This window comes from Corapipo altera, unplaced genomic scaffold (genome assembly GCF_003945725.1).
Source record: "Corapipo altera isolate COAL_440 unplaced genomic scaffold, ASM394572v1 24b, whole genome shotgun sequence".
NCBI lineage: Eukaryota > Metazoa > Chordata > Aves > Passeriformes > Pipridae > Corapipo > Corapipo altera.
The window spans coordinates 6,730,814-6,743,515 of NW_020884888.1; the positions used below are offsets into that span (position 1 = coordinate 6,730,814).

Genomic DNA, 12,702 nt, shown 5'->3' on the forward strand with positions numbered 1-12,702 from the left:
GAGCTACGGTATTTCACAGGCACAGAAAGTTGCTACCGGGTCAATTGGATCAGACTACTGACCAGAGCCTGAAGCCTGATGGTAGCTGCCAGTACTTTTTTGAAATTCATACCATATCTCTACAGGAGAAAGTGGGTAGCTGTTAAGAAATGAGGAGGGATACTTTCTATTTCATTTAATCTATGTGAAATAAATTTTCATAGGAAGTTACTAAGCAAGAGATCTTTGTTGTTCTTCAAATTTAATCCTTTCTTCTCTTTTCCATCAGTTTCTTTTCACTTTCTTGTGAAACAATCATTCAGTTTTGCAAGTGACATGTGCAGCTTTTTTTCATCTGGGCCACAGAAAATGGAAATACAGCATTTGTTAATTCCAGCTAAGAATGCCTTTGCAGTGGTGGCCATATGACTCTGAGCTAGTTACACTAATGCTTTTAGAAGCATAACCACTCATTATATTAATTTTGATGACTCAGGGAAAGAAAAGTGTTCTCTAACTTGCTTAATGGGATTTTTGGCTGTCTTCCCAATAGCTACCTAAAAATTGCTGAGGTGATTACTCGCTATTGATTTTAGCTATGGATTTAGCCATTGATTTCAGGAAGCCAGGGATGGCAGATGGACCTGCACAATAGAATACAAACAGGATTATAAAGATAAAAATATTGTTATGAAGATTCCTGTTGAACATCCACTGATTTCCTTGCTTCCAATTAGTTTTCAATTGTACTATGAATGTCTTGAAGCAGGGAGATAGCAGCAATGCAGCAAACCACACTGTCTTGTCAATAAATGGCACCTTATTGCTTCAAACTGGAAAGAAATCATTACAGTCTGGATCTTTGCTTTGGTTACATGGGACTGGGTGCTCAAACACAAAAAGGAGCTCACAATACAGGAGGCAATTTCATTGATCTAAGTAGGGAATCAGTGACTGAACATAAGGAAGTGCTGTACTTCAGAGGCTTAATGTGATGAATGTTGTTGGTAGTAGTTAGTTGGTAATGAAGCTCTCTTCTTGCTGAGGTAGTAGTGACAGAGTATAAGCTGAGTTGCTTTTTGTAATATCTCCTTGCTGGAGACAAAGACACATGTGAGTTAGTATGCTCGAAATTGCCTACTATTAAACTGCTCATCAGAGCTGATGAAAGTTAGAAAGCTTTGTGAAAGCCTAGACTGAAGGTGTTGCCTAACACTGCTTCTCTGGAGTGTCCTTACATGTTGCTAAGGAAACAAAAGGAGATAAAAGAAAGATGCTCATAGTTGTTCGGATGAAAGAATCTCAGATGAATGAGGGAGGCTAAATATTTTCTGTTTAGTAGCAGGGCCAAACTGTGGCTCTAATCTATAGACCTCATCACATGGGAGAAATATAAAAAGAAACCACATGGCAGTAGCAAAAGGACTGCACTTTTGGCAGTTTTCACTGGATTCCCTTTTCCTTCATCTCGGTAAAAGCAGATCAGCAGCCTTTGAATGCATGCAGTGTCTGGTTTCAGTCCACCATCTGAACCCTTTGAAGACAAAGGGAGCCTGGCCCCACCTTCTCTATTACCTTGCTTGCATCTTCCTGCCCTTACCCTCTCTCCCAATACTGTATAGGACCCTGTATGGCCATAATTAAAGTAATATTTTAACATGGTCCATCATGGGATTTTAACCTTACAACCCCATTTTCAGGGGATAAATACAGACAGAACAGAATTTAAGCAATTTAAAGGGAGGAAAAGGTGGAAAAGATTTTGACTGGGACACAAATCTATGTCACTAGACTCTTAGTATCATGCACTGCACATTTTAATTCCTAGGCATTCTTTCTACTTATGTTAGTCTGCTACATTCCCTTTTATCTCTCTTGATATGAGTTATAGCTAAGTCTTCTTCTGTGTGGTTTTCCTCTGGCTTCAACATCTCTGACTAGCAGTAGTTCAACCAAAAGCCTTTAGCCTACAAAATAGCTGGGAATACTCAATGGGATGTAGAGATATGAACCTTTTCCTATGACTCACAGTCACTCTGCTGAAGTCAGAGGTAGGAAACCACAGAGGGCTTGAGTTCCTTTTGTTTTCTTTTCTTCCTGGAATCCATCCTTTTCGTGATGTCACTATAGCAAACCAGATTTTCATTGTCAATTAATGCAGTTTGAACTGAAAAAAAAAAAAAGTGATTGATTGGAAAGACCTATGGCCATTGAGACAAAGAATCAAAGAAACAAAATCAAGGTGTTTAGCCTACTCATCAGCTTGTTCAGTTTCAAACAGCTGGATTTTGGAGTCATGAAGTTTACATGTTTCAAATAGTCCATGCCTTAATTCACTGCATGTACTGCTGGAAAAAATAAACAGATGAAATGTGAGATCGTGCAGTAAAAAGTCTGTATTTCATTTCTTCCCTTTCATTCTTTGGGGATGAGCCACCTCATCCCCAAATCTTTTGGCTTCTGGTTGTCAGAAATGTAAAGTTATTGTCACTCCTTTAAGCATGGAGGATCTGCAGTTTGCTATGTATTTCGCATCTTCCAAGTGAGAATTCCTGCAGAGTGGCAACTCACACATTCTGAATTATGCTGTCATTTCGAGGCTGCTTCTCTCCCATGCAATCTTACCTGGTATTTGATTGTCTTTAAAACTAGCAGAGAAAATTATCACATCAACTGCAAGGTTCCAAATAAGCTAGCATTTACACTATTAGGACACTGAATTTGAAAATTTCAGTAAATTTCAATATCTCTGTCTATTACTTAACTGCCTTCTACCAAGGAGATTTTGTTCAGAGTAAGTGATGAATAGATGTAGACTAAAGAGAGATTTACATCCACTCTTCAGTTAGCTTAAACCTATCTCAACAACTAGAGACTCAAAACCGAGGAGAGGATCAGATTCATCAATACTGAGGGAACCTGCCCAGGTGGAAATTATTTCCCTGAGATGGGAAAAAATGCCTTTGTTTCAGGAAACCACGCAGTTAAAACAGTTTAATGATACTGTAACTCAACTAAAATGCTCCCCCCCCAATGATTTGGAAACAAGTGCTGATTTTTTTTCTGACCTACTTTTTATTAAATTGTATTAAACAAGATTAAGTATGCATTTGCTTCAGCAACAGCATTTCACAGTCAAATGCTGGATGACAGAAAGAGCTAGCTTACTTTCTTTCCAATTCCATGCCATGAATCAGTGAATTAATTTACCAGTGGATGTGGAGAACAACGTCATGAAGCCTGTTTTATAACCAGCCATCAGTGGTGTGCAGTGAAATTCTTGTAATGAGCAAATCCATCAGACATACAAAGTGCTCTGATATTTGGACACTGTTGAAAATAGAATGAGAAGTCCCAATCCCAGTTCCTGAAGGACAGTACCTACCAGTATTGACTGACATGTTTGGTTTTTTTCAGGACACTTTGTAGTGTATTACAAAAAGTTTCTTTATTCATTGGAATAATTCTTGTGCTACTTAGTAAAATAACTTACACAAATAAGAAGTATTTGCTTGAATAAGAACTACAGAATTGTATCCTATGGGAATAACTTCAGCAAGGGTTTCTAAACAAATCATCATTCTTAGTGAAAGTCTTAGTTGATTAGGAATAATGCAAAATTATGTGCTGTTTGTAAACAGTTACTCTCACTTAGTATATATATTCCTACAGCAAGTATCATTCTCACACTTTTTTCAATGAAACCTGAAACCAGAGAAAAGCTTACACCTTTCAGCTGACTGTCCCAGAGGCCCTGAAGTAAATGGGTAGCAGAAGTCAGCCATTTAGCAAAAGCAGAAAAGGCACCGGTGCAGCTGTTTGACACGGAATGAGAAAGCAGAACACACCAGAAGCTCATTTATTTTCAGAGCTTTCCAGCTGCTGGGTGTCAACTAGAATACTGGATATTCAAGAGGGGACTGCTGTAAGGTAATGCATTAAAACGAGGAGGGCGAAAAGCTCTCCAATATTTTTTATATGAAAAAAAAATTTGTATTTATCAGGTAAGGAACTATGAAAGAAACTCCAAATGTTAACATTTGATCAATCTGACAACACTAAAAGAAAGCTCACTGAGAAAAAAACAACTGTTTTAAAAAATTGGTTTGGGCGAGCTTTATTAACGTATCTTTATTGGAATTGAAGACCATGGCTTGGAAGTGTGAAAAGCACCTTTTGCTTGTCAAAAGTCAAGATTATGTGACATCAGAAGTGTTGGGGTGTGAGGCACCATACAGGACCAGGCCCACAGTAAAGAGCTTCAGAAAAAGTAATGAATGTCAAGGGGCTCCGAGAGGCAGAAGGGACTTACGTAGTGATGTCTTAATTATCATGTCTTCATTGACTGAAATCAGTAAAAATACTGCAAGATTTCTGCATGTGTTTTGCAATTTAATTGTTGCCTTTAAGCTCTGAAAGACTAAGGCCCAACAGTTCCAAATATCATACCCAGGGAATCACCAAAACTGACAATATGAGTACATTAAACTGTGTACTTACCACTGGTACCATTCATGCTTCTGTGCCTTCACTGATGAATGTATTACTGGTTCCCAAAAGTCAGCTACCACTGTTACAGACAGAGCTGCAAGCAACATTCTGTATTTCATAACTCTGAACTCAATATCCATTATTGCTCCTTATGGCAATTTTAAAGATGTGCTTTATTTAAGTAAGCTTTTCTTCATTGGAATAACTGTAACAGATGTTTTATGTTCTATTTGTTTACTATGTGGTAGCACTGCAGAGAGATATTAAATTAACTGCCCAAGTAGCATATTTCTAGGGTGAAGCTAAAGAAGAAGAAATCAAAACATATGTCCAAGGGAAAGCCAAACATGCATGCAAGGGACAGACATTTTGCAGCACCACCTTTACTGATTCTTTATGTAGTGTCATTGTTTCCAATATGTACATCACATTCCCAAGACCTGCATACATTATCACATTGGTGATAATGAAGTTCAGTTAATACTAAAGCTATGCATAACTTATCTTTGTTCTCTTGTGTCTCGGTTTGAGACAATTTGGAGGGACAGAGGTCTTGGGCAGAAGCCTCCTCCCTTGGATTCAATGCCCTGAATTTCTCCAGTACAGAGCCACCAAATATGCCTGGATGTAAGTGAAAAAATTACTCTTTACCAAGAAGAAACGTTAATAACAATAGTGATAAAACTGGGTTAAACCAACCAATGAGGAGAAACTTCCCAAGCCCCCCCCAGCAGATCAAATCAAGGTGGTGGCCAGCCTCCCCCACCTGGAAAACACACACATGGCAAAGGGACAGAGACAAGATGGTCACCTTTCCATATGGTTTGCCTCCCCTGCACCCAGAAAATCTGGCAGGAACAGCTGGAGAGTCACTGCTGGATTGAGGCTGCAGTGCTGGTACAGGCAGTTTGAGCAGGGCTGAAGGTGCCCCCAGATGGCTGGAAGGACCCGCAAGACACCTGCTGGGTTCAGCAACAAGACCTGGCTGCTGCAACCTCTGTTGGGTGAAGCGGTGGCTGTAGTCCTGTTGACATTGTAGTCGTAGTTCAGATCCATCACGGTGGTGGTAGAAGCCCCGGGTTGTAAGGATGAGCCCTGTGTGGAAGGGAAGACAACCCAGTGTTGAGTAAAGTTCAAGTGTGGTCTTTTATTTGGCTTAGGCTAACTGGGAATGCACCCAGTACCTCCTCTGGAGCAGGGATTTCTACACTAGATGATGTAATACTGGATCACAGGATCAAAGGAGTCTTTGACACCTTCTGAGATATTACAGCTGCCTGTTATGGATCTATTAAGGTCCATCAGCAGAGATGAATATCTTCAGGCCATGTGTGAATTGTCCTGATGCTTCCTCACAGGGGAGTTATTACAGCTGAGTCATTTGTGTAAGGGCAGAGACACAACACCCAGCTTGTAGCCTGAGGTGTGCACACCCTCAGCACTTGGGTTGCTACTTTACACATCATCAGCTTGCACCTGGATTGTCTCAGTCAACAGTATTCCAGGCTTTCACACTTGTGGATACATTCTTCTCCTAGGATAATACTACCACCCTTATCTCAAGTTCCCATCACAGTCCAAATTAGTAGACATATTTAGGGATAAGATAAAAAGTGGATACCTGAATTTTTGCGTAACCCAGGACATCCTGAATCGCAATTCCCATATTCCTTTAATGATCATATGTTTCAATGTATCAATAAACCTTGTCTACTGTACAGATTAATGTATACAACAATTAAAGTATTACTGTAGAAGAGTATTAGGTTGCTTGGCTAGAATGAAATTACCAATCCCTAAGGAATAGTAATTATTTATTTGCCAAAATTTAAAAAAAATTTGAAAAGAAAATCTCATTTGCAATTTCTTGAAGTTGTGTCATGGAAACTTCATTACACTACCTACACTTGGGCTACCCCAGCAATGTTTCTTCAAAAAAGTATTAATAATAAAAAGATTGTATATTTTAAAGCTTTTTGTATACTAAGTAAATAAACCCAAACACTGTACGATTTCAGTAGTGAAGTGTCTGTCATGATTTTTTCCTTGCTTGTCATCATTAACAGAATGATAGATCCGCCCACGAGTCACCAGCACCATGACAAACTATGTTATGGCAGGTTGACAACTTTTCTCATCTAAAGGAAAAAAGACATCAAGAAAATGTCACTGTTCCCAGATTGAACTCTTATGACAAAACAAAGCTAGGGACACCACAACAGTCTTTCTCAATAGATGCCTTTTACTGTAGCTTCAGTTTGAGAAGCATGCTTTCAACACAGGATATTCTCCAAGGCATTAATTATGAATAGAGATCTTGAGACTGATTCTTTTCTCTGCTTTCCAAGTCTGCATACATGGAGTTATTTTGATTGTATCTCTGTTGGAGAACCAAACCATTTTGAACTGAACTAGTGGTGCTGAACATACGTAAGTGTGAACTTGAGAACTTGTGCACTACAGCAATGTAGAATTTCTACTGTATATACAGCACATTTTTGTAGGGAGAACCTTGTGCTCCACACGTAAAAAAGAAACCAAAAAAAACCCCCAAGAGCTAAATACTATTTAGGTTGAATTATTTCAGCACAGAGTAAGTTCTGGAAGAAGTCTTGGCTTTTCAAGCTGCCAAGATAGTGAATTTAAAAGTGCTTGGTGTCTTAGACAGTTAAACTTGGAGATGTCAGAAGATAGACTGACATCAAAATATTGATGATGTTGAGACAGAAGATAGACTAAATTATACCAGAAAGTATTTGCTATGTATATATTGGGCCACTATCCTGTACAGAGGGAATTTACGTAAAAAATAATAAAAGCCAATAGGAATTAAACCGGCCAGAAAAGCTAGATTGAATATTTACCTAGGTTGAATTGATACCTCAAACAGATAAAGCATGAGCTCAAAGTTAGGGAAGTGGTTAGTATGAGGTGGTTGACACTTCCATTCCTGCACTTCTAGGCTGAGCTGTCACTCTGCATGCAGCTAAGCCCAAGCTTTCTGCGAGGATTCTGTCACTGATAGAGTGGGGTCCCCTCAGTCTGCAACATGGTTATTCTTGGAGGTCTCAGCATTCCATTTTGTAGAAAAGAAGCAAAAGCACAGAGGGTGCAACTTGTGCAAGATTGTTCTGGAAGTCTGTGGTAGAGGTAGGACATGTCAGATTTCATGCATTTGACTGTCCTTTCTGTCAGTCCTGATCAGAAATGTTCATCATTTTTTGTCTAAGAAATATCTGGTGGCAGCTCAGCTAACCTTACCAACTGCTGTTGTTGCATTTTGAAATCAATATAAAGCATTTGCAGTTCCCTGCAGTGAGCTTCCATGGTTTCTTAGCTGTGCTAAGAGGATCCCTGTGGTGTGCTTCCCTTGTTTCTTAGCTGTGCTATGAAACCCTGACAATCCGTATCCTCTGCAGTACCGTCTTCCCATAATATGCATCTCCTTCTGAAGCACACATGGACATGTGCTTCTGTTCTCTTTACACATTGTTTTCATTCCTTCCCATTCATGCCAGTTTGTCGTCAAGTACTGTATTTCTGCCTATTCATTATTTAGTGGGCAATAGAGAAATGGTATAACACCAAACAGCATAGCACAAGGGGAAAATGCACCAGGGACTTGGTGGACTTGGTGGTTGTATGTGCAAGACTTAAGGAGGCATTCTAGTTCGCTGTCTTTTATGTCAGATGTTATTGCCTACTGACAGGCCAATCCTTCCAGCACTTGTGTTCCAAAATCCCATAGATACTGTCAGTTTATGTAATGAGGATTGCAGTTTCAGATCACCAGAGAACAGTTTTCTTTAGCTAACTGAAAAGGTGCCCCAGGCCTCTCTTCAGTCTCCGCAGAAGAAGTTGTAGGTGATGATTCTGTCAAGACACCAAGTGACACTTTGCTGAAGGTCTGTAATTAACACTACTGATGCGAATAAAGCTGTTCACAGGTTTAAAATTAAGCAAATGTTTTGGCATTTACAGGATCATGACCTGAACCTATATGCCCTGTTTGTGTGTGTTTTGTATGTAGTAGTCTTGCAATGCCAGGGTAAGCATTTCTGCTTCTACGACTGTTTTCTTCTAGCTGAAATAACAGAGCTGAAAACTCCTAAATCTATATGGGAATGGTAAAAGCTACAGTAAGTTGTTAATAATTTAGAGACATCATTTACCTTCATTGATTTCTACCTTTAAAACATTGTATCTTGTTGACCACAATTTTGAAATGTTTATTTTTCATTCTGCTCCCATATCTACTGCTGAATTGGGAAGGTGGACAAGATGGCCAGTCTCCACAACATACATGTCCGCACGGGTTGCTTCTGTAACACAGGAGCTTGCCAGATGCATTTGGATATAAGCAATGAGGACATCCAAAGGAACCTGCAGGTTAGTTTCTCAGTGTGATTACTTGATAGATATATTGTCCGTGGAAAATACTCAGTGACCCAGAAGACAGCTTCTGACTATCATTTCTGAATTTCCTGAAGGTGGGAGGTTTGAAGTGGAGCAGAAAATCTGCCTCTGTGTAAAAAAAAAGTATTTAAAAGATAAAGTAAGTGCATCCTGTTCCATGGTTTTAAAGTCGCTGTGACTTTTAGGAATGAAGGTAAATTTGAGTTGCTGTCTCTGACTTTTTGACTCACCTGCCATGTTAAAGAACTAAATTAACTGAAATTCAATTCATTGAAATTAGGTGTTGAAACAAAATCATTTGATGGACCCAAGGAAGTATTTGTTGCTTATTTCATTGGAAAATAGGAAATTGTACTTGTTCTGATTTGGAATAACATGAAATTCAGACTTCCTGTGGAACAGAAATTCCTGGAAAATTCATCTCATGTTGTTCCTTAGGTATCCTTAATTGTACTTCATAATGTTCAAACATTGTAGGCCTATTGCTGTTGGGTGTTACAGTTTAAAATATGTATGCAAATTGGACAAGAAACAATAAATGAGAACATACAGTTAATCTCAGAGAATGCATTAAATTTAGATGACATCTACTTAGATCACTGGTGTAATTGTTAGAACATGAATGTACAGACTGTTTTCAATATTACTAATATTTTCCATAAATTCTCATTAAAAGATCTATAGCAGGATGTATTACAGTGAAGTGGGGGAGGCTTCCTGTCTGCATATTTGTCAGTTTGAAATTACACTAAATTAATTCAGAGCAATCAAAAATTGTATTAATGGTGTAATTCAAAAGGTAAAAAAAATAAATCTAATGGCTATACTGATATTATAGCTCCCTCATAATTTCCCAGAGACATTTAGATAACTTTTGCAAATACATTTACATGCAGGACTGATAAGTTCTTAAAGGCAGGGAGGTCTTTAATGCATTCCTTGACAAAATGGTGCTTTGATTTACCATGGAAGCTCTCTTCTCTGAGAAAGGAAAAAAGGGTCTACCCTTCTGCTGAAGTGAAAAATGCCAAATTATCAGCTGCGATGCTCTTAGATGTCCTAATACAAGGAGGATTTTGCTAAGGAGTGAGTGACCTCTTTTAAGTCTGTATCATTTAAATGGAGATAGGCCAAAGTTTTATAGAGAGACACTTAAACTGCAAAAAGTTGTATGATGAGGTTATACAGTCATACAGTCATTATTTTGGGACATTCCATTCCCATCAGTTCTTTGAGAAGTATCAGGATGAGTTACTGACAACATTACTGTGTAGTGGAGGGCATCTTTTTATCACATTATTTGCACATATTCTTCGGTTTCATCTTTTCCCAGCAAGCTGACTGTATTCTTCCTTTCCTGATGAAGATTTACATGTATAAAATGCTTGTGATGGGAGACTTTCTGTCCTCAAGGGTCCCTGGAAAAGCATGGTTAGTTTCCTTAGCGTGTTACATAGGAACTAACATATCTGTTCTAGAACAGGCAGCACTTATGAGTATTGAGGCCATGTTGCTGAGAACACAGCTGTGTTGGGCAGGACACGTCTCAAGGATGAAGGACTACCACCTCCCCAAGATCGTGCCACTGGCTGCCGCAAGAGAGGAGCCCCAAAGAGGAGATACAAGGACTCCCTGAAGCAACATCTCAGCTTTGGCCACATTGATCTTCATTGCTGGTCTACCCTGGCCTCCAATCAGGAGGTCTGGAGACACGCTATCCATAACTCTGCTGATGCTTTTGAGAACGCACGCAGGATCACCATCGAAGAGAAAAGACAACATGGAAAGAATCGTATCCTGCCGATACATCCAAGGAGTCTTTCTGCTGTGCCTTTTGCAACTGATCTTGTCTATCTCGTATTGGCCTCTTTAGCCACCAAAGCACTTGTAGTAAATGTAGGGTAGAACCTTTCCCAAATCTTCGTTCGCGAAGCCCAGCCATGATGAACATAGGAACTCGTTTACTTGTTTGCACAGCAGGAAACTCTCTCCTTAGTCAATCAAGCAATATTTGGCAGAACGGTTACAGAAGAGTATATTAACAGATGCAACCTAATTTCAAAAATATTGCTTCTGCTCTGTTGTCAAGGATAAAAACTACATCACACTGCACTAAAATATTTACTACTGTATTGCATGCTTTGACATAGATATAGATTTTTTGATTTCTTTTTGCATAAATGGGACCTGTGTTCATTGTACTGTGACATTTTTTACTTAAAAACAACCCCTCACGAAAATAAACTATTCATGCATCCATTTTTAATGTAACTGAAATGTGTAAATAAATTAAATTCTGAGGAAAAAAAACAACTGCTGCTGCACTTAGAGGAATAGGATGCTGAGTTAGGACTAAATCTTATGTTCATTGGTGAGCTAATATTAGATGGATGAACAAAGGGGGACTCTGGTTTACTTCCCTGGTGGTGAGTGGCAGAACTCACTGACTGACTTGCAGTATGAGAAACTTCTACTCTTAAGGGAGAGTTTCCATAGAGTGTCGCATGAAAGACATATCAAATAGAAGTGACAATATAGAGATTTTTCAACAAAAGTTTTGCAAGTGGAAATTTGTGTTCTTCAAAGGAGGAAGTGCTAGAGAAAAGGCTAGTTCCCTCCATCCTGAAAGCAATGTGTTGACTGGATCAGCCAGAGAGATTTGCTGCATATTCCAATGACAAGGAATATCACTTTGGATGTTTGAGCTCTAGATTCAAGTCTCTACTTTGCTAATATCCCAGACTAGTTGTCTGTCATTTGGACTATTTAACACAAGCCATAAATAAGCCACTAGTGGTATAAAATGGAACTGTTCTGACAGTGAATATCAAGAAAACTGACCCATAAAAATCAGCTGTCTCATGGTTTGTGCACTTATCTGAATATAATAACCCAGTTTAAACCCCAGTGAACTACGCAGGTGAGACTGGAATATCCCTGGAGACTGCTGTAGCTAGCAGGCAATCGTGGGACATACAACCCTTTTGTGATAATTGATATGTTTGTGAGAAACATCTCTTTCCTTAGAGTAGAATAGGACAAGCAGCTCAAAATTATCTTCTCTCAATTTGAGTAAATCATAAGATAGTTGGGATTTTTTTTCTCCATTTTCTCTCTGTATTCATGAGTTAGCCTTGTATTTTTTACAAAAGTTTTTCAGGTGAGAATTAAGACACTCATTAATAGCTAGGTGAAATTAGAGGGAAATAAAGCAAAGTGTCGTCACAGTTCTCTGGTTTTTTTCCTGTTTCAAACCAGGCTGGCCATGTCTGTGGAGATGATATAGACCTAGTTGATGGACGTCCCACTGGCTCTGTGAGAATATCCTTTGGCTACATGTCTTCTTTTGAAGATGCACAGACCTTTTTGAATTTTATCATAGCCACCAGACTTTCCAAATCGGACACTGAGACTCCTTTCAAGTCTGTTACAAAGCTGACAATAGAGTCTGTTCCAGATGACCTCCCTTCCTTTAACAATGCAGACGAATTGTCTCCAATACTACAAATCTCAGATGGAGAACTCAGGAGTAATCTGTCTGCAACAAAGACAACCGTCAACTGGCAGCCACTGGAGACTGAGGCTGAAAGCATAAGGGCAGCTGTTTCTGAGACTGAAGTGCCAACATGTAGGAAAGGTGGCAAGCCCATCACTGTTGCCAGCATTTACCTCTACCCAATCAAATCCTGCTCTGCATTTGAGGTATGTGCTTTGAATCATTCTGAAGTATTTATTCAGCTCAACCTAGTGTTTCTCCTTACCTGTCTTGGCCATGTGCATGAGATATTAGGAAGCAGTGTGTGGGTACCCATGTCT

At 39.2% G+C, this 12,702-nt stretch overlaps 1 protein-coding gene across 3 annotated transcripts in view; it reads left to right on the forward strand.

The window, feature by feature from the left end:
- MOCOS (molybdenum cofactor sulfurase) overlaps window positions 1–12,702 on the forward strand; it is a 211,550-nt gene that overhangs the window by 164,816 nt on the left and 34,032 nt on the right. For all 3 annotated transcript variants that reach the window (XM_027643908.1, XM_027643909.1, XM_027643910.1), the window contains 2 exons: window positions 8,743–8,859; window positions 12,145–12,588. In XM_027643908.1, the coding sequence (XP_027499709.1) occupies window positions 8,743–8,859; window positions 12,145–12,588 (561 nt within the window). The remainder of the gene's footprint in view (window positions 1–8,742; window positions 8,860–12,144; window positions 12,589–12,702) is intronic.